Consider the following 22,768-nt stretch of genomic DNA (forward strand, 5'->3'; position numbering starts at 1 on the left):
ATATGCCTCAACTCACACTTTCCAAATACTTAATTCCACCTTTATTGTCACCCATTTACGCAATGACGTTTGATGTAATCAAAGTACCCTTTCGAGTGTAAGTGATTTACATGATCTCATGGTCGAAGGATTAAGACAACTATGTATTGAAAGCTTATAGCAAATGAACTTAATGACTTGATCTTATGCTACGCTCATTTGGGTGTGTGTCCATTATATCATTCAACTAATGACATAACCTTGTTATTAATAACATCCAATGTTCATGATCACGAAACCATGATCATCTATTAATCAACAAGCTAGTTATACAAGAGGCTTACTAGGGACTCCTTGTTGTTTACATAACACACATGTATCAATGTTTCGGTTAATACAATTATAGCATGGTATATAAACATTTATCATAAACACAAAGATATTATAATAACCACTTTATTATTGCCTCTTGGGCATATCTCCAACAGTCTCCCACTTGCACTAGAGTCAATAATCTAGATTACATTGTAAGGTACCTAACACCCATGGCATTCCGGTGTTGGTCATGCTTTGCCCTTGGGAGAGCTTTAGTCAACGGATCCGCAACATTCAGATCCGTGTGTACTTTGCAAATCTCTACTTCACCATCTTCGATGTACTCGCGAATCGAATGAAAACGCAGCTTGATATGCTTCAGCTTCTTGTGTGACCTTGGTTCCTTTGCATTGGCGATGGCACCCGTGTTGTCACAATAAATGACTAGCGGGTCCAATGCACTAGGAACCACACCAAGCTCAACAATGAACCTCTTCATCCATACCGCTTCCGATGAAGCCTCCGAAGCCGCTATATATTCAGATTCCGTTGAAGATTTCGCTACCGTGCATTGCTTGGAACTCGCTCCGACTCACCGCCGCACCATTCAATATAAACACGTACCCGTACCGAGACTTGGAGTCATCGGGGTCGGTGTTCCAACTTGCATCGGTGTAACTGGTTACAACGAGCTCTTGGTCACCGCCATAACAAAGAAACATATCCTTAGTCCTTTTCAAGTACTTCGAGATATTCTTGACCGCTGTCCGAGTGTTCCATCCCCGGATCACTTTGATATCTCGCTGGTCAAACTAACGAGCATGTGCGATATCCGGTCTAGTACACAAGCATGGCGTACATGATAGAGCCTACTCGCCGAAGCATAGGGGATCTTGCTCATCCTCTCTCTTTCATCCGCCGTAGCCGGACCTTGAGTCTTACTCAAGACCTTACCTGGCAACATAGGCAAGAACCCTTTCTTGCTTTCATCCATTCTAAACTTCTTTAGAATCTTGTCCAGATATGTACTTTGTGAAAGGCCTATCAGGCGTCTTGATCTATCTCTATAAATCTTGATGCCTAAAATGTATGCTGCTTCACCAAGGTCTTTCATCGAAAAAGACTTATTCAAATAACCTTTAATGCTGCTTAAAAGTTCTATATCGTTCCCAATCAATAATATGTCATCTACATATAATATCAGGAACGCTACAGAGCTCCCACTCACTTTCTTGTAAATACAGGCCTCACCATGAGTCCGTATAAAACCAAAATCTTTGATCACTCTATCAAAGCGTAGGTTCCAACTTCGGGATGCTTGCTTCAGTCCATAAATGGAACGCTGAAGTTTGCATACCTTGTCAGCATTTTTAGGATCGACAAAACCTTTGGGTTGTACCATATACAACTCTTCCTCAATGTCACCATTAAGGAACGCCGTTTTGACATCCATCTGCCAAATCTCATAATCGAAAAAAGTAGCTATTGCTAACAAAATCCTCACGAGACTTTAGCTTCGCTACAGGTGAGAAAGTCTCATCGTAGTCAACTCCTTGAATTTGTCGGAAACCCTTTGCGACAAGTCGAGCTTTATAGACAGTAATATTACCATCAGCATCTGTTTTTCTCTTGAAGATCCATTTATTCTCGACAGACCTTGCGGCTATCGGGTAAGTCTACCAAAGTCCATACTTTGTTATCATACATGGATCCCATTTCGGATTTCATGGCTTCTTGCCATTTGTTGGAATCTCGGGCTCATCATCGCTTCTTCATACGTCGCGGGGTCCTCATCATTGTCGTCCACAATCATGACATTTAGACAGGGATCATACCAATCGGGAGTGGTACGTTCCCTCGTCGATCCGCGAGGTTCGATAGCTTCCTCGTTCGAAGTTTCATGATCATCATCATTTGCTTCCTCTCCTATCGGTGCGGGCTGCACAGGAACTTCTTCCGACACTGCGCTACTCCGATCTATGAGAGAAGGTTCATCAACCTCGTCGAGTTCTACTTTTCTTCCAAGTCACTTCTTTAGTGAGAAACTCCTTCTCAAGAAAGGATCCGTTCTTGGCAACAAAGATTTTGCCTTCGGATCCGTGATAGAAAGTATACCCAATAGTTTCTTTAGGGTATCCTATGAAGACGCATTTCTCCGCTTTGGGTTCTAGCTTGTCGAGTTGTAACTTCTTTACATAAGCATCGCAACCCCAAACTTTAAGGAACGACAGACTTAGGTTTCTTTCCAAACCATAATTCATACGGTGTCGTTTCAACGGATTTAGATGGTGCCCTATTTAAAGTGAATGCGGCTGTCTCTAAAGCATAGCCCCAAAACGATAATGGCAAATCGGTAAGAGACATCATAGAACGAACCATATCTAAGAGAGTTCGATTACGACGTTCGGACACACCATTACGCTGTGGTGTTCCCGGCGGTGTCAACTGTGAAAGTATTCCGCATTTCTTTAAATGCATGCCAAACTCATAACTCAGATATTCGCCTCCGCGATCAGAACGCAGAAACTTAATCTTCTTGTTACGTTGATTTTCTACTTCACTTTGGAATTCCTTGAACTTCTCAAAAGTCTCGGACTTGTGTTTCATAAAGTAAATATACCCATATCTACTCAGATCATCCGTGAAGGTTAGAACATAACGATAACCACCGCGCGATGCTACACTCATTGGTCCGCACACATCGGTATGTATGATTTCCAATAAGTCCGTAGCTCGCTCCATTGTGCCAGAAAATGGAGTCTTAGTCATTTTTCCCATTAGACATGCTTCGCATCTGTCAAGTGACTCAAAGTCAAGTGACTCAAGAAGTCCATCGGAATGGAGTTTCTTCATGCGCTTCACTCCAATATGACCAAGACGACGATTGCCACATATAAGTAGAATTATCATTCAATTTAATTCGCTTAGCATCAATGTTATGAACATGTGTATCACTACTATCGAGATTTAACAAGAATAAACCATTCATCTCAGGTGCATGGCCATAAAAGACATTACTCATATAAATCGAACAACCATTATTCTCGGACTTAAACGAATAACCGTCTTGCATCAAACAAGATCCAGATATAATGTTCATGCTCAACGCAGGTACCAAATAACAATTATTGAGGTTTAAAACTAATCCCGAAGGTAGATGTAGGGGGAGCGTGCCGACGGCGATCACATCGACCTTGGATCCATTTCCAACGCGCATCGTCACCTCGTCCCTTGCCGGGCTTCGTTTATTCCGCAGTTCTGTTTCGAGTTACAAATGTGAGCAACCGAACCGAGTATCAAATACCCGGGCACTACTACGAGAACCAGTAAGATAGACATCTATAACATGTATATCAAATATACCTTTCTTCTTGGCATGGCCGCTCTTCAGATCGGCCAAGTATTTGGTGCAGTTCCGCTTCCAGTGCCCCTTCCCCTGGCAGTAGTAGCACACAGTCTCAGGCTTAGGACCAGCCTTAGGCTTCTCAGGAGGCGCCGCAACTTTCTTGCCGCCCTTCTTGAAGTTGCCCTTGTTAGGCTTGCCCCGCTTCTTGAAACCGGTGGTCTTGTTGACCATCAACACTTGGTTCTCCTTCTTAATTTCTACTTCAGCGAGACTTCGAGCATGGAGAAGAGTTCGGGTAACTCTTTGTTCATGTTCTGCATGTTGTAGTTCATCACGAAGTTCTTGTAACTTGGTGGCGGTGATTGGAGGACACGATGAATACCCAGCTTGTTAGGAATCACAATCCCTAAGTCATCGAGCTTCTTCGCATGTCCGGACATGGCGAACATGTGCTCACTAACGGAGCTGCCCTCTTCCATCATGCGGTTAAAGAAGCTGTTTCGAGGCCTCATAGCTCTCCACGGCTGCATGAGTCTCAAAGATAAGTTTGAGCTCACGCATCATCTCACATGGGTCGTGGTGCTCAAAACGCTTTTGGAGCTCTGCCTCTAAACTGCACAGGATGGCACACTGAATTTCGGATGCACCGAGTTACCCGAGTCTCATAAACATTCTTTATGTCCTCGGACACCTGCAGGAGGTGGTGGGGGACCTAGCGGTGCTTCGAGCACAAATTGCATGCTCACGCCGGTGAGGAAAATCCTCACATGACGGGACCGGTCGGTGAAGTTGCTACCATTGCCCTTAAGCTTTTCTTTCTCTAGGAACTGGTTAAAATTGATGGAGGGGCGCCATGATCTACAACATATTTGCAAAGAGTTTAGACTAAGTTTATGATAAAATGAGTTCAGTTTTAATTCTTAAATTAACTAGGTGAACTCCCACTCAAAACAACATCCCTCGCATTGTCTTAGTGATTACACGAACCAAATCCACTACACCAAGTCCGATCTTCACGAGAAAAGATGTAGTTTCAAAGGCGAACACTCAAAGTGTTCATCATATCATTCATATGACTCATGCTCTACCTTTCGGTATCCCGTGTTCCGAGACCATGTCTGTACATGCTAGGCTCGTCAAGGCAACCTTAGTATCCGCGTGTGCAAATCTGGCTTACACCCGTTGTATGCACATGTAGAGTCTATCACACCCGATCATAACGAGATGCTTCGAAACGACAAGTCTTAGCAACGGTGCATACTAAGGATGAACACTTTATTATCTTGATATTTAGTGAGAGGGATCATCTTATAATGCTACCGTCGCGATCTAAGCAATATAAGATGCATAAAAGGATTAACATCACATGCAATTCATAATGTGTGATATGATATGGCCTTTCTTCTTGTGCTTTTGATCTCCATCTCCAAAGCACGGACATGATCTCCATCATCACCAGCATGGTGTCAAGGTCAGTGGCGCCGCTTCATGGTTGTCCATCACTTATAGCTACTATAACAACTACTTGGAATAAAGCTATTACATGATGAATAGACACGCAGGTCTTTAACAAAAATTAAAGACAACCATTAGGCTCCTGCCGGTTGCCATAATACATCAATGAACATCTCATACATCGAATATAATCATCATCACATTATGGCCATATCACATCACCAAACCCTGCAAAAACAAGTTAGACGCCTCTAATTTGGTTTGCATCTTTTACGTGGTTTAGGGTTTTCGAGTAAGATCCAATCTACCTACGAACATGAACCAGAACGGTGATACTAGTGTTGACAATAGAAGTGCAAATTACAATCTTCACTATGGTGGGAGAGACAGACACCCGCAAAGCCACTTATGCAATACAAGTTGCATGTCAAGCATGGAGCAAGTCTCATGAGACGCGGTCATGTAAAGTTAGCCCGGGCCGCTTCATCCCACCATCCCGCAAGAAGCAAAGTACACAAACTAAAGCAACAAAAGCATCACCGCCCACAAACCATTGTGTTCTACTCGTGCAACAGATCTATGCATAGACGTGGCTCTGATACCACTTATGGGGTTCGTTGCATAGAAAACAAAAATTTTCCTACCGCAAAGCGAATAAAACCAACAGATCTAATCTATGGAACACCCAAGATCCAATCTACTAGATCTAAGCAACGAGATGGAGATGAGACTAACCCTCGAAGATTCCAAAGCCTACGAGATTAATCTCGTTGTTGGTGTAGACGATCGTCCCCGGTGCTGCAATCCGGCAGCACTTCCGTACTCGGTCGCGCGTACGGTGTCGATGAAGCTCCTTCCTCTCCCGTTCCAGCGGGCAGCGGAGGTGTAGTAGATCTCCACAGAATCCTAGCAGCACGACGGCGTGGTGGTGGTGGTGGAGAAGATTTGCTGCAGGGCTTCGCCTAAGCCTGCACAGCGTATGGAGGAGGAAGAGAGGGAGGCGGCTAGGGTTGGGGAAGAGGTGAAGTGGCCGGCCACCCCCTCCCCTCTTTATATAGGGGGAGGGGCCGGCCTAGGGTTTCCCCCTGGCCCCACCTCCTTCCTTGGCCGGCGCCCCAAGGGGGGGAAGTCTTCCCCCCCAAGTTTTCCCTTTATCTCTTCGTTTAAACTATTTAATCTAGAGATAGATTCTATCTCTAAATTTAAACCATTTAAAAATAGAGATAGATCTTATCTCTAAGAGGGGGGCCGGCCTGGGCACACATGTCATAGTGGGCTGGCCCCACTATGCCATGTGGCGCCTATGTGGCCTCTCCCGGGGTGGTGGGCCCACTGGTGGCCCTCTAGAACCTTCTAGAAGCTCCGGTCAAAACACCGGACTTTTTCCCGAACCCCGGAATTTGACTTCCCTTATATGAATCTTATTCTCCGGACAATTCCGAACCTCCTCGTGATGTCCTGGATCCCATCCGAGACTCCGAACAAAAACTTCGGACTCCAACTCATATTCCGAATCTACTTATGCGACATCGAACCTTAAGCGCGTCACCCTACGGTTCGCGAACTATGCAGACATGGTCGAGACTCCTCTCCGAGCAATAACCAATAGCGGGATCTGGAGATCCATAATGGCTCCCACATATTCAACGATGACTTAGTGATCGATTGAACCATTTACATATGATGCCAATTCCCTTTGTCTCGCGATATTTTACTTGTCCGAGGTTTGATCATCGGTATCTCCATACCTTGTTCAACCTCGTTACCGACAAGTACTCTTTACTCGTACCGTGGTATGTGATCTCTTATGAACTATTCATATGCTTGCAAGATAATCAGATGACATTCCACCGAGAGGGCCCAGAGTATATCTATCCGTCATCAGGATGGAAAAATCCCACTGTTGATCCATATGCCTCAACTCACACTTTCCAAATACTTAATTCCACCTTTATTGTCACCCATTTACGCAATGACGTTTGATGTAATCAAAGTACCCTTTCAGTGTAAGTGATTTACATGATCTCATGGTCGAAGGATTAAGACAACTATGTATTGAAAGCTTATAGCAAATGAACTTAATGACTTGATCTTATGCTACGCTCATTTGGGTGTGTGTCCATTATATCATTCAACTAATGACATAACCTTGTTATTAATAACATCCAATGTTCATGATCACGAAACCATGATCATCTATTAATCAACAAGCTAGTTATACAAGAGGCTTACTAGGGACTCCTTGTTGTTTACATAACACACATGTATCAATGTTTCGGTTAATACAATTATAGCATGGTATATAAACATTTATCATAAACACAAAGATATTATAATAACCACTTTATTATTGCCTCTTGGGCATATCTCCAACAGGTGCGGCCTAGCCCTGGCCCGCGCCTAGGGGTGGTGTGGGCCACCCTGGCCTCCACCGACCTCTCCCTTCCGCCTATAAGAAGCCTCCCGATGCATGAACCCTAAATCAATAAGCCTCCACCCACGAAACGTTCCGTAGCTCCGCCGCCGTTGTAGACAAGATTCGGGGGACAGAAGTCTCTGTTCCGGCACCCTGCTGGGACGGGGAATTGCCCCCGGAGCCATCTCCATCGACTCCACTGCCATCTTCATCGCTGTTGCTGATCTCATGATGAGGAGTGAGTAGTTCTCCCCCGAGGCTGATGGCTTTACCGGTAGCTATGTGATCTATCTATCTCTCCATGTATGATCTTTATGTGATCACGAGCTTTGTAATCTAGTTTAATAAGTATATGTTATGCTTCAACTATTGTGCTACTCAAGTGGTTTTATTATGTGATCTTCGGGAATACCTTGTCCAACGGTGTGAAGGTGACAGTGTGCACACCATGTTTGTTTCTTATGCTTAATTTCTAGAAAGACTTATGAATTATGGTGACTAGTTAGTACCATCTTTGTATGCTCAAAGTGACAGCATGGGGTGTCCATAGATTGAGAATGCGAACTTTAAGGAATGCTTATGCGGACCTACGCAATGAATTTATGTTTATTATCAAACCGGAGAGTGGTTAAGAATAGCGTAGTGAAGTGATAATATCAATGTATTCAATCATGGTATCAATGTTGAGAGTATCCACTAGTGAAAGTGTGATCCTTAGGCCTTGTTTCCTGCTACATGTTTGCTTGCTGCCATTTTTAGTTCAGATTGCAATTACTACTTACAATCATCCATATTACTTGTATTTCACTATCTCTTCGCCGAACTAGTGCACCTATACACCTGACAAGTGTATTGGGTGTGTTGAGGACACAAGACACTTCTTGTATCATAATTGCAGGGTTGCTTGAGAGGGATATCTTTGACCTCTACCTCCCTGAGTTCGATAAACCTTGGGAGATTCACTTAACGGAAACTTGCTGTTGTTCTACAAACCTCTGCACTTGGAGGCCCAACACTGTCTACAAGAATAGAAGCGTGTGTAGACATCATAGCTCTTGTTCATGACTAGGTAACCTTCCATGACATCTTATAGTATCAATCCTATTGCTTCACAATATTATGAAAATCCTGAGGTGAGACATTGATATCCTCGTGATTTAAATCTTGATCACTATATCGTTAACGTTGATCCGGTTTCATTTCTTTTTCTCGTCTTGCATTCCAATGTCCTTGTAATACATATTATAATCGTGTATAGCCAGATGGTTTGGATGACATCTAATATTGAGACATGCCCTTAAGATATCTCTCATTATTCCGGATAAGCAATTCCCACTCCGCAGTCATCGGGTCCTCGATCACTCTTTCCAACATATATGGCTACCACCTTTCTCATCTCCTTTTACGTTAGAGTTCTGGTGGTAACCAATACATGTTTTCAGGAATGAGATTTCTGATACTCACATGGTACAAGGATTGGTCTCATAAGAACACACATAGATAGTACTATATAACCGGAATAACGTCTCATAGCATATCTAGAAAACTCGGTTCAGTACCATTCTTGTCCTTAACAATCTACTCCCACTGTTATCAGTATTTATCAATACTCATGATCAGGAAAACATGATTCTCAAAACAACACATGAGCTAGTCCTAGAGGCGGGACTACAAGAACACTTGTTTGTTTATTTCTCTACATGTGCTTATGAGTTTTCCTTTGAATCTTCTATCCAAGACACAAAGCAGTTATAGCATAAAGAAATAAACTTAATCATGAAGATGAAGTTATAATAATAAACACTTTATTATTGCCTCTAGGGCATAAATCCTTCGGCCCACCACTCCACAAGGGCAGAGTTAGGCTCCGAAATCCAATCCATCTTCCTCCAGCAAAGCAAACAAGGATTCAAGCCCAGACCTCATGAGAGAACACACACACCCCCATCAACAAGTGATGTATGGTCTCCTGTTCCTGATCACAAAATGGAAATGTAGCGGGTAAGGGAGTCCATGCCGCTAGAGACAGTGAGTTGTCCAACACTTGTTGCATGAGGTAAGCTAGGCAAAAAGCGACCCATGTGGGGGTGTTGAGAGATCCCGAAATCTAGTCGACCCCAGAAGCCCGTGTCATGCCCACGAAGAAGTCCATGTACATTCATTGTCGCGCTCCCATGAGCGATGATGGTGGTACACCTTCGGCTCGTTCCATTATTTGTAGTCATGGCCCAAGGACTTCATTGTAATTTGTGTTACTCCTTGGATTTTTGTATAGTTTTTGTTATGATTAATAGATTGAAGGACCTCTTTGCAAAAATAACCTTCCAAATTTCCTAATCATGTTCAATCCTAAATAAAATATTAAAGTGTTATCGAAGAAGCCCGTCGTGACAGTTGACACCACACAACATGCCTATAGAATCATCAATCGTACTATGTGTAGGCATGAATATCGAGATTCGAATCATCATGGCTCATGGGTGTACTTGTACATACCTCCGATCGAGTGCCCACAACTCGGCCACCTTGTAATGAAAGAATTGTTTGTCTAGCCAATTGACTTGTATCCTCGATCATGCCATACTAAATAATACAGTACGAGTATTGTTTTTAGACTGGATTTTTCTTATAAACTGAATCAATCTCTTTTATTCAATTAGACGCCAAATACGATCAACCTTACCTTAAATAAATACGAGTAAAATGTACGTACTGCAAAGCTGAGGATATTATCAAATGCAAGACAAATGCGATAAGATAGCCCAGTGTATCAGTTTATTTATTTCTTTACGAGAAGATATCTCCCCTAATTTTATTAGAAAAACACTAATAGTCCTCATAATAGAAACTAGAAAATAAAATAGACAAAGTAGAAAGACAGTACCACCTCTATTTGAACTTCTAAAACACCTTTTTAAAAATTGAACGTTTATTATTTTGGACCGAAATGGAAATTCAATTTAGCTTTCGAGTGTATATGCTTCCTTCACCAGAAACATATTTTTAATTATGAAAAAGTTCTAACAAAAAATTTCCATGTACATCTCGATAATTTATGTGTGTTCGTACGGTTCCATGGAGAACCTATATTTTTTGTAGTCGATGTAGAAAATAAAACATTTGTTTTAGCACCAAATTTTATGTTTTTTACGCAGCCTAAATGTCAAGGTAGCCTTTCATGGAAAGGCTTCATGTGTACTTAGCATATGAAGAAGTACACGTTAATTTTAATTTTTATTTTTATTTTTAATATTTTAAAATATAATAAATATATTTTAAAATAAAGGATACACATTGCTGTTGGTGTTTACATTTGGAGAAGGATATTAAAATGAGAATGTGTGATCACGCAAGCTCGGATCAGGTGGGACAATACCTTTGGTCACCGCCCCTTAAACAAATGGGAATGAAAGCCACGAGGCCAATTGAATAGTGGCATTTGGCAAGTGGGTTTTGATTGCTCCTCAGTTTTACGTGTCTGATTCGATCTGATGCATCGAACCTTATTTTATGCAAATATTTTCTCTATTTTTATTTATCTCGTAAGTTTTATTAGGTAAAGTCAAATTTTATAAAGTTTAACCAAAAATATGTGAAAATTTCAATATTATTAATACCAAATACATATAATAATAAGTTTTTAAGTTTTCTTTTTCTTTTTTAGTTGTGTGCATCCATACTGCTATTAGAATGTTGCGTTGTTGCAGAGGCTGAATGTAATTGGTATCTTTTAATATTAATATATTCCCTTTATCGAAAAAATATAATATAATATTATACTTCATAACGAACATTATGTTTTCCTAATTATTTAATTAAACTTTATAAAGTTTGACTTTAACTAAACCGAGTTCTAGAGGTAAGTGTGAATGCATGAAGTACTTCTAATTTTCAACTGCGTCCAGAAATTCTGGAGAAAATTGTTCAGCTCTCGTGTGTAAACTAAAGAAAGTCTAAGCAGAAAATTGTTCCAAGGGTGTTTTCGTCATCTAAGTAAATAAAGAGGAGAGAAAACAAAAGGCGTTGAAAAGGGCAGCCGGATGATGCAAGGAGAGAGAACTACAGTAGCAGTAGACATTTGCTTTGGAGTTGTGCGCATCACTCTACCCCAGCACAGCGGACTTTCACTTTCTCCCTCATCCCCCACCGAGTCATTTCTCACACCAAACCAAATACAGTACTGTTGGGAAAACGCCCCAATAAAGAAATTCGATTTTTGTTGGCTTTCCTCACGGAAGCAGAGAAAAGTTGGAGTTTTTATGCTTGTACGAGTCGACTAGTAGTAGTGGTGCCGTGGTGGTGCGAATCGCAGGGAATATTAAGGGCGCCCGAGAGAGAGAGAGTCAGAGGAGAAAAGTGTAGAGAGAGAGAGAGCGAGCGCGATTCGGAAGAAGGCAGGCGGCGGCGATTCAGCCTCCGTCCGTAGCTCGCTGCTCTCTCCAGCGCGACGGCCGGCGGCGGTACGTCTCTCTCGCCTCGCCCCCGTCACCTCCTTTCTTTCCCTTCCTCTGATTCTTTCCCTTTTTGTGTCATTCTGAAGATTTTGTTGTGGATCCACCTCCTTCTGAGATTTTTGTTATTCCCAGCAGTTCTTATTTGGTCGGGTAGCAGTACCAAGCTTGTCTGTGTCAGAGTTATTTCTTTTTTTTCTATTTTGGTGTTTGTATGGCGAATTTAACTGAATTAATTTTTAATTTTGGATGGCTTTAGTCTCTGGGTTTTGGTTAGTTGCCGCGTAGATTTTGACTGGTTTCTTGTGCCAAATCTGCTCCAGTTTTATTCCTAGTGTGATGATTAGTTTACTGCAGCCATGTTGTTCTAGGAATTGTTTCCCCCAATTTCTGGTACTGTTTGTTCCTGTGCTGAAATGGTAGGTTCTGGTCAATCTATTCGAATATTTTGGAAATTTAGGTGGAATGTTTTCATAGAGTTGGTAGCGCACAAGATGGCTTGGTTTTCCTTCTCTTGCACATTTGAATTATACTCGATGTACATAGTAAATTCTCAAGCACATCGTATAAAATGGTATTTAACAAAGCAAAACAAATCATTATGATTCACAACTTTTATCTTGACAAATGATGTGAGGGTGGGGCACCTGTAAATTTTTTGGCTGATCATTACTTGATCAATTGAGATGCTAGATGCGAGTACAACTAATTGGATCCGTATCTAGTTAACTAGGCTGATCTGGAAAGTTGCTGCTGTACCATGTTGTAGCAGCTTCTTAGGCTTATGATTGGAGTATTTGTGCACTGATGTAGATGCAGAGTCTTGCTGCTTTTATTGCTTATGGGAGTGCAAGAGTAAGTTGACATGCTGCTTTATGACATGCAGGCTGTCATGAAAAGATAAATTCGGTAGGCGTCCGACGTTCAAGTTTCAGCATGGGTTCAGGAAATCTGGTGATGAAGAAGGTGGCGAAGCCGAGCTCTTTCGACCTCGACATACAACTTGACAGAAGCTGGACAGAGGATGTTACTTGCCCGATATGTCTTGATTTTCCGCACAACGCGGTCTTGCTGAGGTGCACATCTTATGAGAAAGGCTGTAGGCCGTTCGTATGTGACACTGACAAGTCCCGTTCAAACTGCCTCGAGCGGTTTAAAGGTGCTCATGGGCAGCCGGTCAACGTGAAAGTCTCAGCTGTTAATATCGCCCCTCGCGATAGCATCCATATCATCTCATCAAATGCAAACAACCACCCAGCTTGCCCATTGTGTAGAGGCGATGTTATTGGGTGGGTTGTTATCGGTGAGGCCCGCCAGCATCTTAACCAAAAGAAAAGATGTTGTGAAGAGAGTTGCTGTTCATATGTTGGCAACTTCCATGACCTCCAGAAGCACACCCAGCAGAAGCATCCGAATTCCCGCCCTTCGGAAATTGATCCCGCTCGCCGAGTTGACTGGGAGAATTTCCAGCAATCGTCTGACATCATAGATGTCTTGAGCACGATACATGCACATGTGCCCAATAGCATAGTTCTGGGAGATTATGTGATCGAGTATGGGGATGATGAAGCTGGTGATGACTATGAAGTTCTCCACAGGGTCAGGGGAAACTGGTGGACGTCCTGTATTTTCTGCAAGTCATTCGGATCTTCGAGAGGCCGGAGAAGAGCAAGGACAAGAGAAAGGAGAGGTAGTGAAAGCAGGAACGTCAGCAGGTCCACTCAGGAAAGGTTTGCTGTCGAGGTTCCGGCCAGATCCGTAGGCATAAGAGAAATCAGGTTTGGTGGAGTAGATGATGAATATCTAGTTACCGGGGCATCTAGGAGAATGGCCAGTCATTACAGGTCTGCGCTTATACTTTGATCTCCCTGTTCTTTGTCGTTGGCTTGTTGCTAAGAGATTTACTGCCTTTGGTCACTATAGAGTGCTAACATTTTATTCACAAAACATAAAATAAGGTATCACTTTAACCACCAGATTTTATTTGTGCAATTCAAGTTATCAACCACTAGATTTTGTTACTTGTATATAGCCCTTGAGCAGTATCTTGATCCTTTAAAAAACAGCACAAGCGATTTCTGTGAAATCAGTTCGTATTATAGACTGTAGCAATTGATTATGTTTCACTTCGGCGCTCACTGACATGTAATTTTCCTATCAATCCAGGGATGCCAGGTATGTCCGCCGACGCCCGCAAATGTAGGATCAAGCGGCGAGAAAGAAAGCTCAGCCCTGACATACAATGCTGCAACAATCAGAACCGTTCCAGCTCTGCTCACTTCATTCTTTCTACCTTCTCTTTGCTATCTCAGTCCTAATTCATTGTGCATATTACAAGATAGTAGCAGCAGACCTTCCCCTCATTGTTCAAGCATTTCAGGTGTCCCCATCTTAGATTCTTCTTGTAAATATCTTAGCTTTTACAAAGTACCTTATAGTCTGTCTCGGTTTCTGTCTGAGAAACCACTATGTAAAAACACCACCGCGGAATCTTCCGTGTGCGATGCTTGTCAGGAAACCTTTCCAGTTGATTTTGTATCTCGAAAAGAAGGTTGTGTTAAGTGCTGGGTTGTGTGATGTGCGTTGCTTCTGCTGCTGGGGCTGTTGTAGAATGGCTTCCGTGCTGGGATGCGTTTGATTGATTGGTACTGGTGTCTAAACTAAACTGTGATTTCGTGCAGAAGCACAACTGATGTTGTCTGTCTGAATCTTATATGTTTCTGGTTGCTTCAATCAATCGCTTTGCTGCTTGATTCCTGGTTGACCTGGCTTCCGTTAGTGCTGTGCCGATGGATTGAAGATGACTTGGATGGGATCTCCGTTTGTTTGGTGCTTTATTTAGAAATGGAAAGCTGATATTCCATTCACTTGCTTGCACGGCTAAACCATCGGCTATGGCCACGGAACCTTGGCTTAGGTGATTGGTTGGGAGAATTGTTTGTTCAGTGAACTCTTTGCCCTATGCGAATTGCACAAAGCTCCAGGGTACGCAACTCTGCGCGCAACTAGCATCCAACTATAATTGGACAAAGCACCAGGATACGCAACTCTTTGCACAACTAGCATCCAACTAGGAGCTGGAGGCAAGAGTTTATTAGAACTGGTGGGGGTTCTCATTCTCCCCAAAAACCAGATCTCAAAATGGAGTCCAACATGGCATATACATATATATCAGCTTATGATTACTATTGCTGTAACAGGATCTCTGTAAATTGTGAAATTACATTCTACAACAAAAATGTAGCGAGGAAGCGAATCTCCCTATTTTTCATACAACCAAACCTGATACTTTTACCTACAATCAGTGTTACAAAGGTATAACTGAAAAGGTCTCTGTCAGCTGAAGTAGCAACAATGTACGGCAACAGGATAAACTCCTGCTTCGGTAAAATTCACGATGCCGCCCACCCACAGAAAATAGAAATAGTACAGAAAGCAAAACTTAACATAACCGACCAGGCGATCGAAATTTCAGAGCGATTACAACATCATCAGGGTTGTTCATTGTGGTGCCAGGGACCCAGCCACAGAAGCGCATCGCAGTGTCCCACCAGAGATTCCAACTATACAACACCAGCCCCTTCGGTTTTCCCTATCAGAGTGCTGGAAACATCTGATGAGAACAGCACATATTAAGGGTTATGAACGGTAATTACTTATCTTGTACTAGACCAAACAAACAACAATAGGAGCGAGAGCATATTCCTACTTCATAGACTACATGAGGCAACTCCCGAGACATTGTGGGAGTAACCAGGTTTGATCTACTCGAGACTAATCGCAGTCTCCTTTCAAGCATACACAACTAACCTGCCAACAGAGTAACTCAGTATTGCATGGCTTTGAGGAACCTGTAGGCTTGACTGAGACTTTCAGATCTCAAACTAATGAGCTTGCCAGAGAAAGCTCATGTATTTCAGTCAGCGTCCACTCTTCTCCAGTTTGTCCTCCAAGGACTATTGCCTTTGTTCCTTCCATAACGCAGGTACTGTGGCCCCAGGCGAACCTCGGGGGGCGCCCTGGAACATTCAGTATTCTCCAGGTAGGTTTCTCTTCGGTTGGATCCAGGAGGTAAAGCTGTGAAGCAGAGTGAAGACCTGCTACTGAACCACCAAATATCATGATTCTCCCACCAGGAAGGCTCACGGCAACGTGATCAAGGCGAGGAGGTGGGCCAACTCCAGCTGGGTTACAAGCTCCTGGCATTCCACTACCAGTGATGCACCGCCAGGATGGTGCATCTTCACTTAAGTCCATGGTGAATACATCACCAGACCTGAGCCGTAAAGGGCCACTTTTAGCAAGACCACCAAACATCAGGATTTTCCTGCCATCGTAAACAGAGAGCGAGTGCCCCAATCTAGAAGGTGGAGTCCAAGGTGCAGGTATCTCCCTCCAAACAGGTCTTTCCATTGTTACATCTAAGAGATGAGTATCACTGAGAAGCACACCAGAGTCAGCACAGCCACCAGAAACCACCAACTTTGATCCATCCAGTGTGCAAGAGCTATGCCATGACCGCGGAACTGGTGGTGCACGGCCAAAAATCTCACGCCATGTTGGATGTTTTGCATCCAAATCCAAAATGAAGACATCATTGAGCAGGCCCTGGCCTCCGCATCCACCAAACAGAACCAACAGTGATCCACTTAGACATGACAGGGTATGGCCCCAGCGGCCAGGAGGAGCTGAGCCCACAGTGATGTGCCTCCATTCTGGCTTGCTGGCACTCAAATCCAGCACAAATGTATCATTCATCGGCTGCGCGTTAACACCTTCCCCACCGAAAAGTACAACACGGTTCCCTACAGCACAAGCGCTGAAATTACAGCGAGATGGCTCCACTGTACCCCCAATTGTCAATTTCCTCCAGGCGACAGCTTCCAATGTGGTCAGCTCTCTTGCTAGCCGTCCCCATGCCAAACTTTTTGTGCCAGCCACATTCTCAAGAGCCCGAGTAGCCTCGCTGCCCCATGCTTTTTGACAAACCATTTTCCAAAGGTGATCATTCCTTGTCATGTGATACAAACGTTTACATACAGAGTTTACGGATGCTATATCCCTAGGTGACAATCTTGATAGGATCTTCTGGCACAGTACCTCATCACTCAGTTGGAAGAGATTAGAATGCTCAGAGCAAAAGTTACCCTTCCGTGTTGGACTTGATCGGATAGTATTATCTGGTGCAATCCATATCGATTTCACAACTTCCTTTGCCACAGAGCCAGGCAACGGCCCCAAATCAACGTTACAGTCGTTGAAGAACTGAATGCCCATATAATGGGTTATTGTTTCATCATCTCCATATATGGGTTTTAGTTGCAGAGTCGTCATGAATGGGGAACCATCTTTCTTGAAATTCAGCAGATCACCCTGGAACTCAGTTCCTTCCTCTAAGCATCTCTGAATCTGAGTAACTACTACAGCATCAACAAGAGGATGTCTTCTTTGAGCAAATGGTCCTCTGCATTGCAAGAACCGGCTGCGAAAGAAGTACCAAAATAATTGTCAATAAGATGGTAAGTTAAGGAACGTACAAGTAAAATGACGAACATAACCTTTTCAACTAAGTTGCATGATAGCCATAAATCAAAATGGAGTCTTTGAAAACTTGTACCAGATAAGCAAATAAGAGATGTATCTTTGACTCGATAGCAAGTTGATTAGCATGACTGTATGTATTTATTTTTGTTTCTTCCCATGCTCATAATCATATGTAAATTGTAAAGTGATAACATCAGCAAAGCAAGTTACGGTCAGGAGTTCGTCACACCTCACTGTTCAAGAACCCTAACATTGGTGTGCCTTAACAACTTTATCCCTGGTAATTCTAAAGAACACCATTAATTAAGCCACTTCTACCAAAAGCTCCAACTATTAGCTTGCATACAACAACATGGTGTGGCATACTAGTGACAGCACATCCACCATATGTGTCTCCAGGCAACTTCTAAACACCTATGTTATTCGAACAGTTTAGAGCACCGAGGGCTCAAATAGGTTGTGTTTCCCTTCCTCTAAAACATTTCATTTTCATCCAAACCCCCTGCTCGCACACACGCACACATTACTTCAAATAAAAACTCATAAATCAGGAAGAGAGCCCTTTGACAAGTATTAGTTGCCGTTTCAGTTTTCCATTGACATTTCAATATTTCAATTTATCCTATCAAGATTTTTTTTAAACAACATTATGATGTTTTGTCAAGTAAACACCATTTCCTGAACATAACCACAACTCTCAAACATCATTAATCACAAACTGGTCCTTTTCCTTTCTGCAGCTTTGTAGACTAATAGTTAGACCTGATACTAAATCAGTGATCCCTCTTACTGCTTCCCCAGATAGCATAATATTTCAAGCCTAAGACAGTTGAGTAGCTGAATAAGTTTTCATCATAAATCAAACTTCTAGCAAAATAAGTGATACTGTACAACAAATGTTTTTTAAAGAACGGTCTGAGGAAACTCATCTGGAAAGTGAATGGATGCACCAACCAGGAAAGTAGTACTACAGGAAGTGCCAAAAGAATAAGATGTAGTGTAAATAAAACAGAGTTAATTTACAATTGGTTGTAGGTAAGTGGCTAACAGGCTGCTAACGGGTAGAAGTAGAAGAGTACAGTTCCAAAAATTTGGAATGGGAAGAATTGACTAGACCAGAGCTATAGGTTGTCTGAAACATTTTGGCCAGATGACAAAAGCCACAGACATTCTGCTTATTTCACACTGTTTCGACTCAAAGAGGACTGGCACCCTAACAAAAAGCAGGCAGGTGTTCCATCCTAAATCGATCTTAATAACTAGTTAAAAACGGGGCAGCGCCTCAAGAAAAAGATAAGATATCGTAGTAGAAGTGCAGCCATTAAATAACAAACTGATTTCATTTTTGTTAGAGGCAAGACCCATGAACAAAAAGAGACAGCTAACCAAAGACTGTCGGTGATTCTAGTCAAAGCCCTTAACTGGACTAAAATACTCTGACTCCTCCATACAATATTACTGTTCTCGCAAGAGAGGTAGAAGTATGTATCTCCTCCATCTAAATCAATCAAATATATAAACGACTGAAAAACTAAGTGGTTGCCAAAAAACGTAGCTTGAACAAACAGTAAGCTCATGTTTCGCATGGACCATTTCCCTAATTTAACACCGATGCTGGTATCAGCACCAAACAGAAAATAGATACTGGTATAAGCTAGCTAACTCTGAAAACTAATCAAAGTACTAGTTCCTTCCCTTCGTTCCATTAAATCATTCGCAGTATAAATTTATAAATACTAGTGAGTAGGATGTACTCAGATCCCCACAAAGAACAAACGGACAGCACGCGGGGCACGCTGCGTTGCCTAGCTGAAAAAAAAAAAACAGCCAGCTCATGGTTCTCATCAACCGTTTCCTAATTTAGCAGCGATGCTGATATCAGCACCAAACAGAAAACAGATACTAGTACACGCTAGCTAATTCTGCAAACTAATTGAACCACTACTAGCTACTGCCCTTCGTTGCTGAGATGTTTGGCTACATGAGTAAATAAGATAGTGATTCTAGTTGCTGTTTGCTTTACGAGCCCTTTTATGGACTAAAATACTGACTCCTAACTATGATATGTCTTCCTTTACTGTTCTCGCTGGGGAGCTAGAGGTATGTATCCCGTCCATCTAAAGCAGTCAAATATAAAGCACTGAAAACCTAAGTGGTTACAAATAAAAAAGTAGCGTGAACAAACAGTAAGCCCATGTTTCTCATGGGCCATTTTCCTTAACTTAACACGGGTAGCTGCTATCAGCACCAAACAGAAAAGAAAAAGGTAATAACAGTACACGCTAGCTAATTTTGCAAACTAATTGTCTAATTGAATTGCTAGTTCCTGCACTTTGTTCCACTAAAAACCATGTCCAATCTAAACACCAGTATTGGTACAATGTACCCAGATCCCCACAAAGCATAAACGAACATCGCGCACGGCATGAGTCCTAAGCGGTTACACAAAAACTGTAGTTCGCATCCTTTGTTGCTGATATGATAGGCTAAATAAGTAGATATAACATAGTGATGATTCTAGTTGCTGTTTCGTTTTCATGTCAACGGAGCCCTTTTTGGGACTAAAGTACTCTGACTCCTAACTATGATAGCTAGAGATTTGTGTATCCCCTCCATCAAAAGCAATCAAATATATAGCAATGAAAACCTAAGTGGGTACAAAAAGACTGTAGCGTGAACAAACAGTAAGCCCATGTTTCTCATGGGCCATTTCCCTTATTAACACGGGTCGCTGCTATCAGCACCAAACAGAAAAAATGTAATAACAGTAGACACTAGCTAATTCCGCAGACCAATTGAACTACCAGTTCCTGCTCTTTGCTAATTGCTCCACTAAATCATTTCCAATCTAAACACTAGTATTCGTAGCATGTGGTACCCAGATCCCCACAAAGCATAAACGAGCACCACGCCCGCGCGGCACGAATCGTGATGGGCGACCACGCCCGAATTCGCCATGTACGGGCCAAGCAGAATACGGAGCCTGGAATCAGAGACTCACCAGTTCCTGCCGAGCACCTCCTCGGCGTGGTAGCCGGTGGCGTCCTCGAACCCCCGGTTGACGTAGATGATGGGGAAGTCGGGCTCGAGCGCGTCCGACACAACAAGCCCGCACGCGCCGCCGAGGACGCCCTCGATCGCCAGCGAGAACCCCGCGCCTCCGCCCCCACCGCCGCCGCCGCCCCACGGCCCGACCCCCTCCTCCTCCTCGTCCTCCTCCCCGCTGCCGTCCGAGTCGCTGTCCCACTCCATGGCGCCCGCGCAGAGGAAGCCCTATCCCATGGCGGGGCGAGCCTGGCTAGGGTTAGCTCGCCTCCTCGTCCGCTGACGCTAGCGCGGATTGATGTTAAAGTGGGAGTTCGTTGGGGGATTGGGATTTAAATAGGTGGATTTAATCTGGAGGAGGAAGACGAAGGCAAGGCAAGGCAAGGCAGCGAGGAACCAACGAGTGGAGGAGCAAGTGGAGGAGGACGAGAGGCCGTGCGGGGTTTGGCTTTGGGGGCCAGCGAGCGCGATCTGGGCCGTCGGTTGGTGGGATGGACGGCTTGAATCTGTGGCCGGTCTGGCCGGTGGTGCTCGCTCGTGTCGAGTGAGCAGAGCACGACAGGGTTGTGCGACTGGATGGATGAGTGGCCGGTCCTTTCTTTTCAGGAAGACTTGTGCTTGTTTGGGCTACTGTTTTTTGCTTTTGTTTCTTATAGCATCTCCAAAGGTATTTGTTTTTTTTTATTTTCATTGAAGAAAGTTGAAAGTATTTTGTTACTGCACGTGATTTTCATGTATAAGTACAAATTCGAGGCAATGAAAACAGGAGTGAATAGAAGCTCTCTGAGTTCCCTACAAAAATAAAAGCAATGAAACCAGGAGTGGTTGTAAATATTATGGTGATACCACTAGGATAGAGCCAACGATGTCAACTTACAACAATGGTGTTTTCTCAATCATCTTTTTGAAAACAGCGGAAACACTTGAGACGACGAGATGCGCCGAAAGGTAAAGTGGGATCCACGATAACGCCCCCACGAGGGTGGTGACATAGGCGTCATCGTCGACAATACTGAAACCGCTGGACTGAGTTTGCATGTCCTTAAAACAATTTTTCAACCCGCTTTATAAATAAAGTCACGCCGGCACAAAGTGACGAGGGAACCCTCCGATAAAGCAGACCGAATATTTTTAAAAAAAAAAGATGAAAAAATAGGAGTACACCCCACGGAAAGCACCTCGGACTACCAACTAGGGTGACACTACACCTCCTTGTAAAACCATCGGACATCGTTGCACCGCACCCACCAAGCTGTAGATGGAGAGGACCGCATGTCCTCTTCCTCTAGGTCGGGGAGCGCCAATCCTACCGGCAAACAACAAGGAACATGAGAGGTGGGAACAAAATCACGTGTAAAAGATAGAAGAACGTCCGACAACAACATCTAAGGGCTTCGAGAATTTACCCGTCAATGACAATGATACACGCCTAAAGGTAACCTGAGCTCCACGACGATGCCCCCAAGAGTGTTAAGACCGAAACCGCTGAATTGAGTTGGCATCCTTCCAAAACAAAAGAAACTTTCTAGTACACAATTTTCAGATCTTCTCCTAGAAATAACCCTACCTGCAAGATAGATCACAGGGACACGTGTTTTTATGCTTGTACTCCAACCACAAGTTTATATCGTATTTTAAAAAGACCTTTTGTTGGTTTGGAGGGAAAGTTACATCGTGTGGATTGGACAGTAGTACCTAACTTAACCTACGCCGATGTGCTACACTGAATTACACATGCATTCACTACATGTGTCCAGATCATCTACTTCCTAGAATTTTCTTTCAGTTAGTTAACTGGTGCTTTATTTATTTTTGCCACGACTGAAGTGGTGGATCTGAATGCAATGTTTGTAGGTTGACACTCCAACCACATTTGATTGATCCAAACTCAAAAGGGGATAAAAGGGTGTGCTACCTGCGAAAAAATGCCAAACAAAAACAGCGAAGAGAAAAAGTGCAAATTTGTACATGGGCGTCTCACCAACTCAACATCGACGCATCCCATTCACACATATGCAGTACCAGTATTTAAGATATAATTTTAATATTTGTGTACCGAACTCCCTTAAAACATATATGCGCTTAAGAGCATCTCCACCGGCATGCTCCATAGCGGCCCCGATAGCGTTTTGGGAGTCGGCGGCGAAAATGGGTTCACCGGCGCGCCTCAAATAACACCGGCACTTTTTCGAGCCCAATAGAAGCGCCAGCAAGCCT

At 43.2% G+C, this 22,768-nt stretch overlaps 2 protein-coding genes across 4 annotated transcripts; one reads left to right on the plus strand and one right to left on the minus strand.

Annotated features, from left to right (window-relative positions):
• The first annotated feature begins 11,638 nt into the window (after nt 1-11,638).
• On the plus strand, nt 11,639-14,539 carry LOC124691281. Of its 2 annotated transcripts, none has more exons than XM_047224557.1 (3): nt 11,639-11,971; nt 12,849-13,806; nt 14,129-14,539. In XM_047224557.1, the coding sequence occupies exons 2-3, from the start codon at nt 12,899-12,901 to the stop codon at nt 14,163-14,165; spliced, it is 945 nt and encodes a 314-aa protein (XP_047080513.1). In that variant the 5' UTR covers nt 11,639-11,971; nt 12,849-12,898; the 3' UTR covers nt 14,166-14,539. The 2 variants fall into 2 exon arrangements, with proteins under 2 accessions (XP_047080513.1, XP_047080514.1); XM_047224558.1 differs by lacking the exon at nt 11,639-11,971 and adding an exon at nt 12,087-12,138.
• A 584-nt stretch (nt 14,540-15,123) lies between these two features.
• On the minus strand, nt 15,124-20,954 carry LOC124691282 (putative adagio-like protein 2). 2 transcript variants are annotated; one of them, XR_006998892.1, is made up of 3 exons: nt 20,508-20,954; nt 15,773-17,444; nt 15,124-15,575 (listed from the first exon to the last, which is right to left on the minus strand). XR_006998892.1 is itself a non-coding variant. In XM_047224559.1 (2 exons), exons 1-2 carry the CDS (start codon nt 20,756-20,758, stop codon nt 15,842-15,844), a joined length of 1,854 nt encoding a protein of 617 aa, XP_047080515.1. In that variant the 5' UTR covers nt 20,759-20,954; the 3' UTR covers nt 15,124-15,841. The 2 variants fall into 2 exon arrangements, 1 of the variants encoding a protein (XP_047080515.1); XM_047224559.1 differs by having other exon boundaries at nt 15,124-17,444.
• Nucleotides 20,955-22,768: the final 1,814 nt, after the last annotated feature.

This window comes from Lolium rigidum, chromosome 2 (genome assembly GCF_022539505.1).
Source record: "Lolium rigidum isolate FL_2022 chromosome 2, APGP_CSIRO_Lrig_0.1, whole genome shotgun sequence".
Taxonomy (NCBI): Eukaryota; Viridiplantae; Streptophyta; class Magnoliopsida; order Poales; family Poaceae; genus Lolium; species Lolium rigidum.

Excerpts from the sequence above, each read along its gene's own strand:
- LOC124691281 (XM_047224557.1), top strand. The coding sequence starts at position 12,899 with ATGGGTTCAGGAAATCTGGTGATGAAGAAGGTGGCGAAGCCGAGCTCT. Across the intron at positions 13,807-14,128 it reads AGAATGGCCAGTCATTACAG|GGATGCCAGGTATGTCCGCC; the intron begins GTCTGCGCTTAT and ends CTATCAATCCAG.
- LOC124691282 (XM_047224559.1), bottom strand. The coding sequence starts at position 20,758 with ATGGAGTGGGACAGCGACTCGGACGGCAGCGGGGAGGAGGACGAGGAG. Across the intron at positions 17,445-20,507 it reads GAGGTGCTCGGCAGGAACTG|CCGGTTCTTGCAATGCAGAG; the intron begins GTGAGTCTCTGA and ends CTTCTTTCGCAG.